The sequence below is a fragment of the Salmo salar genome, chromosome ssa12, assembly GCF_905237065.1.
Source record: "Salmo salar chromosome ssa12, Ssal_v3.1, whole genome shotgun sequence".
Classification (NCBI taxonomy): domain Eukaryota; kingdom Metazoa; phylum Chordata; class Actinopteri; order Salmoniformes; family Salmonidae; genus Salmo; species Salmo salar.
Window position 1 is genome coordinate 16,591,742 of NC_059453.1, and position 12,585 is coordinate 16,604,326.

Consider the following 12,585-nt stretch of genomic DNA (forward strand, 5'->3'; position numbering starts at 1 on the left):
GGATAGGAAAGCAATATGGTGAAAACTCCTGGCCTATCAGAAGGCAGGGTTGACCTACCACCATAGAGCTTATTTATCCCATTCTTTCAGATCTACACAAGCTGACTAGACTAGCTGGTGCTACTCCTGGAATACATCAAACAAGTGGAAAGACTAGAGAGATCCAGGAGGGGTTTGGGAAACACTGGACTAGAGTCTAGGGATCACAGGACGTTGGTGGCACACATGGTTTCCAGTTGTTTGATGCCATTCCATTTGCTCCGTTCCAGCCATTATTATGAGCCGTCCTCCCCTCAGCAGCCTCCACTGCTAGGGATTGATTCAGGAATGGGCCAACAGCCAACCTTTCTCTCACCACAGCTCCACAGCTCCACCCAGTGGAGAGACTGGAGAACTACTACCTCTTAAAACTTTCCCCAAACCAACAGCACCTTGGTGTTTTAGACAGCTCTGTTGAGGTTTAGAGGGTATTAAATGCAACTGTCATCTTGATAACAATAACTGTTTTACAGATTCTAGCTTGACCCTGTGTTAATGAGCTCTTTGTAATGAAACACACACACCCACACAAACACATACGAGGCCTGAAGGCACAACCCACATTGAGTTTACAGTAACAATGGAGAGAAGTGGAAGGTCCTCAACCAACAGTAACAATGGAGAGAAGTGGAAGGTCCTCAACCAACAGTAACAATGGAGAGAAGTGGAAGGTCCTCAACCAACAGTAACAACGGAGAGAAGTGGAAGGTCCTCAACCAACAGTAACAATGGAGAGAAGTGGAAGGTCCTCAACCAACAGTAACAATGGAGAGAAGTGGAAGGTCCTCAACCAACAGTAACAATGAAGAGAAGTGGAAGGTCCTCAACCAACAGTAACAATGGAGAGAAGTGGAAGGTCCTCAACCAACAGTAACAATGGAGAGAAGTGGAAGGTCCTCAACCAACAGTAACAATGGAGAGAAGTGGAAGGTCCTCAACCAACAGTAACAATGGAGAGAAGTGGAAGGGCCTCAACCAACAGTAACAATGGAGAGAAGTGGAAGGTCATGAGAAAGGAGCATCATAAACTACTACTCACAGACTTCATGGTCATTCTGAAGTCTTTCATTGTGTTCTTCTACAGTGGGACTTAAACAGCACCATTTCAATAAACCTACATGGCAATCAGTCTTCCTGCTTTGGTAAAACAACCTTGGAAGTGCTCAGTACATTAACTAAAAACATATCATGAATGTCACTTGTCTTTAACAAGTTTCGCCAGTTGTCCTAAAATCCGCTATGGTCAATTAGTACGTTTGCCTGTACCAAATAAACCACACATTGATCTGCCTCAATCCCTTGTTGTTCTGTAAATATGTATTTATCCTGCCTTACAATAAATATAGACATGTTTATTTCTATGTTTACAACCTGTTAAATAAACAATCATTAGACAATGAGCATCATCATACAGAGTTATTTATTGACATCATCAAATCACAGCATACACACACAGCAACTCAGGTTTGGGGAAATTATCAGTCCTAAAACAATGCAAGTCTATGTGTATACAACATACACAGTACAATGAAATCACACTGTAGTGCATAAATTCATTACTAGAATCAAAACAAGTATTTCTGTGCCCTTGAAAGTTACACTGGGCTGTAGGTTTGGATGGAGATCAGGGGAGTAGTGCAGGAGGGACCCCATCCTTCATATGACATGCTGGGGGGTTCCCAAGGCTCACTCCAGACTCTGGGCCCCTGGGGGTCAAAGAGAATCTCACAGTTAGAGAGGAAACACACCAGAATGACAGTTCCTCTGACCAGGCCATAATTTTCCTGATCATTTCCCAAAGAATCTACATGTTGAATCTGTGAAACAGCCACTGTTCGCTGGCATCCAGCACGTGGTCACTAAAACACAGCTTGGCGACAGCTGTCAGCTACTTATTGCCTAAAGCTTATGTGGTATATTAGCTCATGAAATTAACTTGAATGAAAAACTCACAGCTGATTGGCCCGATGGCTATGGGCTTGAGGAGGACAGATTCAGACACAGAGCGAGAATTTCTTCCAGAGCACACCTGTAGAGAGAAAGAGACCAACCACTCTGTCAGAGAAACCAACCACTACGTCAGAGAAACCAACCACTCCATCAGAGAAACCAACCACTACGTCAGAGAAACCAACCACTACGTCAGAGAAACCAACCACTCCGTCAGAGAAACCAACCACTCCGTCAGAGAAACCAACCACTACGTCAGAGAAACCAACCACTACGTCAGAGAAACCAACCACTACGTCAGAGAAACCAACCACTCCGTCAGGGAAACCAACCACTACGTCAGGGAAACCAACCACTCTGTCAGAGAAACCAACCACTCTGTCAGAGAAACCAACCACTCCGTCAGAGAAACCAATCACTACGTCAGAGAAACCAACCACTCCGTCAGAGAAAGCAACCACTCCGTCAGAGAAACCAACCACTACGTCAGAGAAACCAACCACTCCGTCAGAGAAACCAATCACTACGTCAGAGAAACCAACCACTCCGTCAGAGAGACTAAACACAAAAGTCAAAGGACTCACTGGAGTGCAGGAGGAGCTCCCCTGGTCACACAGGCTGAGGCTGCAGTGAAGGAAGATGTAACGGTAGTCCCCCTGCAGTAGAGCAGAGAAGCGAGCCCTGAGGGACGAGCCACTTTCTTCCACTGTCACCTGGGTACGATTTGTAGGACACCTAGGAGAAGAGCCAAGAAACAGCAAAGGGTTGAAGGTATGCACGGCTACACAGACCGTACACAGCATCAAACATACCATACTTCACACACAAAACAAACACACATAGACATGCAAACAGCTGATGAATAGAGTCATGGACCTGTCCTGAATCATGTAGGTCCGTGGGAGATTATCAGGGCTGGGGGATTGGTTGGCATAGCAGTCCCTTAGAACTACAACAAAACGCTCCATCCCGGACTCCTCTACGGACACGCCCACGCACAGAGTGGAACCAATCGGCAGGAGGACTTCACCAGCTGGGTAAGACTCTGTGTAGTTGGAGTTACGATACAGAAACATGGAGGCTCTGGCCTTGGCACCGACTCCAACTGCTCCACGACTATTCCTATCAAGAGGTGAACATGAAGCCAGAGGACATCAGATATTAGACAGCTTGATAACTTCAGATATCAAAGTTATTACAAAAAAACGTGTTAACACGTGTGAACAAATCTTTTATCTAAATGTTTTATTTAACTAGGCAAGTCAGTTAAGAACAAATTCTTATTTACAATGACGGCCTACACCAGCCAAACACGGACGACGCTGAGACAATTGTGCGCCGCTCTATGGGACTCCCAATCACAGCCGGTTGTGATACAGCCTGGAATAGAACCAGGGTCTGTAGTGACGCCTCTAGCACTGCTTAGACCGCTGCGCCACTCGGGAGCCCCCCTTAACACTTCCGAACACTTTTTATATGTGAACTCTTAATGTAGGTGTTTCATGTATAACAATATCTTCAATTGGAAAACCAGAAGACAGAATTGTTCGAAACAGTTTGATTTCATAATGACTGTTCTGTCAGAATAAACTTAATAAACATTCTGTGTATTTTCTCACAGTAGGTAGGGTCTGAGGGCCACATCCAGACTGCTCTCTGTCTCCAGAGGATAGACACAGGAGAAAGGATAGCTCACGGGTCGGGAGAGAGAGTCGTTTCTCCCATCTACTGGATAAACAAATAAGCTGTTGGAGTAGACAGCATGGGTGGTGTTAGTCTGAAATAGAAGAAAAGTGTTTACAGTTAAATTAATATTCAGGTCTTATATACAGACCTACTAACAGTAAGGATCAGTTATAGTCTAAACTCTTCCAGTGTTGAATAACCTCCAGTCAGACATTGAGGTAATGTGTTCTCACCTCCAGAGTGTTTCCACAGCGTCCCTCCCGTCGCTCCACCTGGTACCACACCGTGCCGTTACGATCCTCGTGGGCGGAGCACATAGTGTCGGCCAGGTGAGCTGTGGAAGCGTTCAGACCAGCGGCCTTCAGGTTAGCCCTGTTTAGACCCACCTGTATTATGCTCTGCCCACACACTACCTCTGGGGCCATGATTGGAGGATTGGTGGTGGTAACAGGTATCCGAGGTGTTGTAGGTGTAGGGGCTGTTATAGAAGGTTGATAGAGAGAGGGAGTAGAGAAAGAATGAAAGAGAGGAAGAGAGAAAAACAAGAGAATACAAAACGACTGTTAGCCAGGTGTGAAGAGCGAATAGTGCGGCACGGAACTCGTTCCTCTGATACACTGGTATTCTGTTGTGGAATAGTCTCCCACTGCCTATTAAACTGTCCCAGTCCCGGGGGGTTAAAGGATAGGTCAAAGTTGAGTAGCTGTTAGTGTGACTGCATTAATGCCTCTGCTACATCAGAAAAGTGAAGGCAGAGGTCTGGCTCCCGAGGCCGTCGTAGCTGTTAGAGTTTTTTTGATAATGATAATAGATTTATTCATGTCCATGAGGACAAAATGAATGGATCAGAATAGGTTGACTGTATTTTCATATTCCTGCATCTATTTTTTTGTAGTTATTTACTATATGCTGTGTTGTTTTCTCAGTGTTGCATGTATTCCATCAGAAGTTGGAAAATGTTGGAAATCAATTTAACCCCTGGGTTGTACTCAGTTCATCTTTTTCCCAATAAGTCAATCAATCACTGAGGAGAAAGATGTGTTTTTCTTAACACTCACCTTTCCTCTCACACCTCCAGGTGATCTTATCCTCACTCATACAGGTGTCATCATCTCTACAGGTAGAACACACCTTGGTGTTGACGTCTGGAAGAGCAGAGGGGAGGGGGGGGGTTCATGGATTTGCTGTGACTAGTACACACTCAGGTTATACGACTGATGTACAATGTATTTGTCACTACGGTTGTGAAACCACCGTTGTGGGGTGTCTAAAGTCTCTCCTGACATACTGTTAATATAAATACAGAGACTTGATTCTGGGTTCAGAGAGTGAATTGGACACTTTGGAACATTCTTACTGTCTTTAAGAATCAGTAACAAGGACATTATGATGTCATACCTGCACAGTAGGCCAAGTTGCAGGTAATTGCAGGGACAAACTTGTAGACATAGTAGTTTCCATAGCAGGCTTTGACATGGATGGGAGTTTGTTGAAACAAGCAGCAGTTACCAGACCAGCTCCCACAGACGCCCCTCTGAACCACCCCGTCTAACAGCTGGGGATGGGGCTCTGTGAGCCACATGGGGGCGTGGGTTCCACACATGTTAATCTCCACACACCTCTCTGGCATCTGAACGCTGGTGTGCCCCAGGAACAGGCGATACCAGCCCTGAAAGTTGATGCTCTGGTCACAGTGTGAGCGCCCATTAACCTGGTCGTTGTTGTTGGTGGCACGCCAGTCGTCATTCAGTGCGGTATAGTTCTGGCAGGGGTCTGCACAGCCAAGTGTTCCACCAACACTGATACAGTCCTGTCCCACTGGACACTGTGTGCCCCCACAGCTAAACTGGATAGAATTGGCAACAGTCACACCTGCGAAAACAACCCCCCCCCATAAAAACGTATGATATCCCTGGGCTCTGGTCAAAGGCTGTGCACTATATAGTCATTAGGAAGCCATTTGGGATGCATCCCAATGTCTCTCTCTCCAGAATTGAAACACTGGCAATAAAGAGAATGAGGGTGATGTCTACATCCTGAACTTGAGAATAAGGCTAAAATAATGAATACAGTGTGTCACACCCTGATCTGTTTCACCTGTCCTTGTGATTGCCTCCACCCCCTCCAGGTGTCGCTTATTTTCCCCGGTGTATTTATCCCTGTGTTTCCTGTCTCTCTGTGCCAGTGTATTTATCCCTGTGTTTCCTGTCTCTCTGTGCCAGTTTGTTTTGTATGTGTTATTCCTGTACTCCTTTTTCTATTCTCTTTTGCTAGTCCTCCCGGTTTTGATCCTTGCCTGTTTTCTGGACTCTGTGCCTGCCTGACCATTCCGCCTGCCCTGACCTCGAGCCTGCCTGCCACTCTGTACCTCCTGGACTGGTTTTGACCTTTTGCCTGTCCACGACCATTCTCTTGCCTACCCCTTTTGGATTGTTCAATAAATATCAAAGACTCAAACCATCTGCCACCCGTGTCTGCATCTGTGTCTCGCCTTGTGCCCTTATACAGTGAGATAAAGGAATGAGAGACCTGCAGACGGAACGTTGCTGTTTTGGCTGCAGGAATAAAGCACTGGGGAGCAGCAATATTCTGAGTGAATCTCTCATTCTGTTACCTAAACGGGAATAAGCCAATCAACCCTTTACCTGAGCTGTCTGCAGTAACATGCTTAAAGAACAGGAGCATCATCAGAATACCCGATGACATCATTCTGTTCAGCTCAGACACACGACTGAAAAAAATGATAAAAAGAAGAGTAAAAATGTGAATTCACTGAGGAGCAAAGTGAGGAGGGCAGTGGAAACGCGTCTCAAACAGGATGGATGAATATACCAAAAATCAGATAAACAGCAACACACTCAAAGCTTGTCAAAGGTCTGTTAAAACATTGTCAGGTAGAGTAAGTAGCATCATCATACTCCAAAGCCAGTTGGAGTCAGAGGTTTACTTACACCTTAGCCAAAGACAATTAAAACCAGTTTTTCACAATTCCTGACATTTAATCCTAGTAAAAATTCCCTGTCTTAGGTCAGTGAGGATCACCACTATTTTGAGAATGTGAAATGTCAGAATAATAGTTGAGAGAATGATTTATTTCAGCTTTTATTTCTTTCATCGCATTCCCAGTGGGTCAGAAGTTCACATACACTCAATTAGTACTTGGTAGCATTGCCTTTAAATTGTTTAACTTGGGCCAAACGTTTCGGGTAGCCTTCCACAAGCTTCCCACAATAAGTTGGGTGAATTTTGGCCCATTCCTCCTGACAGAGCTGGTGTAACTGAGTCAGGTTTGTGGGCCTCCTTGCTCGCACACACTTTTTCAGTTCTGCCCACAAATTTTCTATAGGATTGAGGTCAGGGCTTGTGATGGCCACTCCAATACCTTGACTGTTGTCCTTAAGCAATTTTGCCACAACTTTGGAAGTATGCTTTGGGTCATTGTCCATTTGGAAGACCCATTTGCGACCAAGCTTTAACTTCCTGACTGATGTCTTGAGATGTTGCTTCAATATATCCACATAATTTCCCCCCTCATGATGCCATCTATTTTGTGAAGTGCACCATTCCCTCCTGCATCAAAGCACCCCCACAACATGATGCTGCCACCCCCGTGCTTCACAGTTGGGATGGTGTTCTTTGGCTTGCAAGCCTCCCCCTATTTCCTCCAAACATAACGATGGTCATTATGGCCAACAGTTCTATTTTTGTTTCATCAGACCAGAGGACATTTCTCCAAAAAGTACGATATTTGTCCCCATGTGCAGTTGCAAACCGTAGTCTGGATTTTGTATGGCAGTTTTGGAACAGTGGCTTCTTCCTTGCTGAGCGACCTTTCAGGTTATGTCGATATAGGACTCGTTTTACTGTGGATATAGATACTTTTGTACCTGTTTCCTCCAGCATCTTCACAAGGTCCTTTGCTGCTGTTCTGGGATTGATTTGCACTTTTTGCACCAGAGTACGTTCATCTCTAGGAGACAGAACGCGTCTCCTTCCTGAGTGGTATGACGGCTGCGTAGTCCCATGTTGTTTATACTTGCGTACTATTGTTTGTACAGATGAACGTGGTACCTTCAGGCGTTTGGAAATTGCTCCCAAGGATGAACCAGACTTGTGGAGGTCTACCATTTTTTTTCTGAGGTCTTGGCTGATTTCTTTTGATTTTCCTATGATGTCAAGCAAAGAGTCACTGAGTTTGAAGGTAGGCCTTGAAATACATCCACATGTACCCCTTCAATTGACTCGAATAATGTCAATTAGCCTATCAGAAGCTTCCAAAGCCATGACATCATTTTCTGGAATTTTCCAAGCTGTTTAAAGGCACAGTCAACTTAGTGTATGTCAACTTTTGACCCACTGGAATTGTGATACAGTGAATTAATTATAAGTGAAATAATCTGTCTGTAAACAATTGTTTGAAAATTTACTTGTGTCATGCACAAAGTAGATGTCCTAACTGTCTTGCCAAAATGATAGTTTGTTAACAAGAAATTTGTGGAGTGGTTGAAAAACGAGTTTTAATGACTCCAACATAAGTGTATGTAAACTTCCGACTTCAACTGTATGTTACGCAAACATAAACTACATTATAAACCGGGTGGTTCGAGCCCTGAATTCTGATTGGCTGAAAGCCATGGTATATCAATCAATCAATCAAATGCATTTATAAATCCCTTTTTACATCAGCCGATATCACAAATTGCTATACCACGTGTTTGACAAAACATGTATTTTTTACTGCTCTAATTACGTTGGTTACCAGTTTATAATAGCAATAAGGCACCTTGTGGGTTTGTGATATTTGGCCAATACACCAAGTCTAAGGGCTGTGTCCAGGCACTCCTCGTTGCATCGTGCTTAACAACAGCCCTTGAATGTGGTATATTGGCCATACACCACACCTCCTCGTTATTGCTTAATTATATTATTAAAATCATATTTTGGTTAGGAAAAAGTGGATTCTTCTAGTTGAGAGAGAGCACTTACCTCTGTGAACTGATTTCAGTGGCCTTCGATGTGACTGATTGGTTGTTAATTGTCTTCTCAGATATCTCTACTGATACAATACAGCATTAACCAAATACAGATACAGATATTCATGCTGTAGTACTGTAATACTGAGGAAATTATAAAACCTACCTTTTTGTGATGATTTTGGTTACCACAGACACCTGTGGTACAACATTGCAAGGGGAGAGAGGGGTTTGATTTAGCTAATAACTCACTATTAACAGTCAAATCTTCCCCAAATCACTGGCCCAGTCAATCAGGAAAGATTTCCTATTAGGGTGCCTTCAAACCAGAAGTCATTAAATGCATGTCTAACGCAGGGCTGGTAGAAACGCTGTTCTCTGTTCTCTGTAGTTGACGGATGAGTCTTTACATCTTTCCTGACGGACAGCGCATCACGATCTCAGAAACAATAAAGTACATCTTACCAGTCTGGAGTGAGCCTTTGTTTGTGGTGGAAAAGAACCAAGCCTGCTTGATTTATATACATATGCCGAAGAGGGAAATGACTGTTTCAAATGGTAAAATGAATATTTGAAATTCAAATAAGAGCAATGTTCCAACATCTACAAACTGTTAGCGGTGGCACCTCTCACCGATGAGTTGTGTTTTATACCCCCATCTTTAAACCGTCAAAATAAAGAGAGTCTGCTGACTGCTGACACAAACATAAACAAGACACCATAGATCGTGTGCACAGGACAGTTGGCATGAGTATAGTATCCTGTAATGTACCTTAAACTAACATCTCCAACAACAGTAAACACACAGGAGAGTTGGCATGAGTATAGTATCCTGTAATGTACCTTAAACTAACATCACCAACAACAGTAAACACACAGGAGAGTTGGCAGGATTCTTATCTTCTGTTTGGTAGTCGATGATGATGGCGCAAGATGCTGCAGTGAAAAAGAATCAACTGCGATGTCTCGGTAACTAGAGGCAACAATAGTACATACACACGCATAAACACATTCACATTAAAAGGCCCTACCCATGTGGAGTCATTAAAAAGAGCATCATAAACTACTACTCAGATTGTCGTGGTCATTCTGAAGACTTTCATTGTGTTCTTCTACAGTGGAATTCAAACAGCACCATTTCAATACACCAATACGACTAATAGTCCTACCGCTTTGGTAAGACAGCCTTGGAAGTGTCCAGAACATTGACTAAACATGTATCATGAATTTCACTTGTCTTTAACAAGTTTAGCCAGCTGTTGGAGTAGACAGCATGAATAAGCTGTTGGAGTAGAAAGCTTTCCTTAAAAGAGCCTTTGGGTTCTTGGAGAGGCAGGCAAGTGGGCCGGTACGGTCTGAGGGCCACATCCAGACTGCTCTCTGTCTCCAGAGGATAGACACAGGAGAAAGGATAGCTCACGGGTCGGGAGAGAGAGTCGTTTCTCCCATCTACTGGATAAACAAATAAGCTGTTGGAGTAGACAGCATGGGTGGTGTTCGTCTGAAATAGAAGAAAAGTGTTTACAGTTAAATTAATATTCAGGTCTTATATACAGACCTACTAACAGTAAGGATCAGTTATAGTCTAAACTCTTCCAGTGTTGAATAACCTCCAGTCAGACATTGAGGTAATGTGTTCTCACCTCCAGAGTGTTTCCACAGCGTCCCTCCCTGCGCTCCACCTGGTACCACACCTGGTACCACCTGTACCAGGCTCCACCAGCTCTGTGTTGCTCTTTGTTGTGAGTAGATCTTAAAGAGAGAAACCAGAGGAGGGGGACAGAGAGGGGGAGAGGAGAGAAAATGAAAGAGGGGGGAATAAAGAGAAGGTAAATTACTATAATTCAAGATGAACATGGTACTCCCTACCACAGGAGGTTGGTGGCACCTTAATTGGGGAGGATGGGCTTGTGGTAATGGCTGGAGCGGAATAGGTGAAATGGTATCAAATACATCAAACACATGGATGCCATTCCATTTACTCTGTTCCAGCCATTATTGTGAGCCGTCCTCCCCTCAGCAGCCTCCACTGCTCCCTACTGTCAAAAACACAGCCATTATGAAACTCAACTACAAGGCATTGCACACCTTTGCCTTCCACCATGGTCCTGCCACCACCTACTGTATCTACACTGAGGAGTAAGATGTGTTTTTCTTAACACTCACCTTTCCTCTCACACCTCCAGGTGATCTTATCCTCACTCATACAGGTGTCATCATCTCTACAGGTAGAACACACCTTGGTGTTGACGTCTGGAAGAGCAGAGGGGAGGGGGGGGGGGTTCATGGATTTGCTGTGACTAGTACACACTCAGGTTATACGACTGATGTACAATGTATTTGCCACAAAATATATTTTTTGCACACATTGTTTTTACACACACGTTGTGTGGTGAACCCAGAACCAAGTCTCACGGCACACGTGATACTTGGTTCTGGGTTCAGAGAGTGAAGTGGACACCTTGGAACATTCTTGATGTCTTTAAGAATCAGTAACAAGGACATTATGATGTCATACCTGCACAGTAGGCCAAGTTGCAGGTAATTGCAGGGACAAACTTGTAGACATAGTAGTTTCCATAGCAGGCTTTGACATGGATGGGAGTTTGTTGAAACGAGCAGCAGTTACCAGACCAGCTCCCACAGATGCCCCTCTGAACCACCCCGTCTAACAGCTGGGGATGGGGCTCTGTGAGCCACATGGGGGCGTGGGTTCCACACATGTCCATCTCCACACACCTCTCTGGCATCTGAACACTGGTGTTCCCCAGGAACAGGCGATACCAGCCCTGCCAGTTGACATCCTTGTCGCAGTGCTCTCCATAAACGTTGGCATTGTTGTTGGTGGCACGCCAGTCGTCATTCAGTACGGTGTAGTGTTGGCAGGGGTCTGCACAGCAAGATGTTCCACCGACACTGATACAGTCTCCTCCCACTGGATGCTGTGTGCCCCTACAGCCAACCATACCTGCTAAAATAATTCTCCCATAAAACGTCTGGGCTCTGGTCTAAAGTCGTGCACTATACACTACCGTTCAAAAGTTTGGGGTCACTCAGAAATGTCCTTGTTTTTGAAAGAAACGCACCTTTTTTGTCCATTAAAATAACATCAAATTGATCAGAAATACAGTGTAGACATTGTTAATGTTGTAAATGACTATTGTAGCTGGAAATAGCAGATTTTTAATGGAATATCTACATAGGCGTACAGAGGCCCATTATCAGCAACCATCACTCCTGTGTTCCAATGGCACGTTGTGTTAGCTAATCCAAGTTTAACATTTTAAAAGGCTAATTGATCATTAGAAAACCCTTTTGCAATTATGTTAGCACAGCTGAAAACTGTTGTGCTGTTTAAAGAAGCAACACAACTGGCCTTCTTTAGACTAGTTGAGTGTCTGGAGCATCAGCATTTGTGAGTTCGATTACAGGCTCAAAATGGCCAGAAACAAAGACCTTTCTTCTGAAACTCATCAGTCTATTCTTGTTCTGCGAAATGAAGGCTATTCCATGCGAGAAATTGCCAAGAAACTGAAGATCTCGTACAACTCTGTGTACTACTCCCTTCACAGAACAGCGCAAACTGGCTCTAACCAGTATAGAAAGAGGAGTGGGAGGCCCCGGTGCACAACTGAGCAAGAGGACAAGTACATTAGTGTCTAGTTTGAGAAACAGATGCCTCACAAGTCATCAACTGGCAGCTTAATTAAATAGTACCCGCAAAACACCAGTCTCAACGTCAACAGTGAAGAGGCGACTCCGGGATGCTGGCCTTCTAGGCAGAGTTGCAAAGAAAAAGCCATATCTCAGACTGGCCAATAAAAAGAAAAGATTAAGATGGACAAAAGAACACAGACACTGGACAGAGGAACTCTGCCTAGAAGTTGCCTTATTTTCACAATCCATTCACACACACACACACACACACACACACACA

At 44.2% G+C, this 12,585-nt stretch overlaps 1 protein-coding gene across 1 annotated transcript in view; it reads right to left on the bottom strand.

Annotated features, from left to right (window-relative positions):
• Nucleotides 1–1,445: 1,445 nt before the first annotated feature.
• Nucleotides 1,446–12,585, bottom strand: part of LOC106564346 (uncharacterized) — a 40,272-nt gene continuing 29,132 nt past the window's right edge. Inside the window, exons 19-31 of the mRNA XM_045692062.1 lie at nt 11,167–11,538; nt 10,815–10,901; nt 10,359–10,400; nt 8,662–8,731; nt 6,321–6,406; nt 5,074–5,547; nt 4,734–4,820; nt 3,909–4,153; nt 3,609–3,766; nt 2,866–3,111; nt 2,574–2,724; nt 1,993–2,068; nt 1,446–1,745 (exon numbers count right to left, since the gene is read on the bottom strand). Coding sequence (XP_045548018.1) covers nt 1,726–1,745; nt 1,993–2,068; nt 2,574–2,724; nt 2,866–3,111; nt 3,609–3,766; nt 3,909–4,153; nt 4,734–4,820; nt 5,074–5,547; nt 6,321–6,406; nt 8,662–8,731; nt 10,359–10,400; nt 10,815–10,901; nt 11,167–11,538 — 2,114 coding nt within the window. The 3' untranslated portion in view covers nt 1,446–1,725. The remainder of the gene's footprint in view (nt 1,746–1,992; nt 2,069–2,573; nt 2,725–2,865; nt 3,112–3,608; nt 3,767–3,908; nt 4,154–4,733; nt 4,821–5,073; nt 5,548–6,320; nt 6,407–8,661; nt 8,732–10,358; nt 10,401–10,814; nt 10,902–11,166; nt 11,539–12,585) is intronic.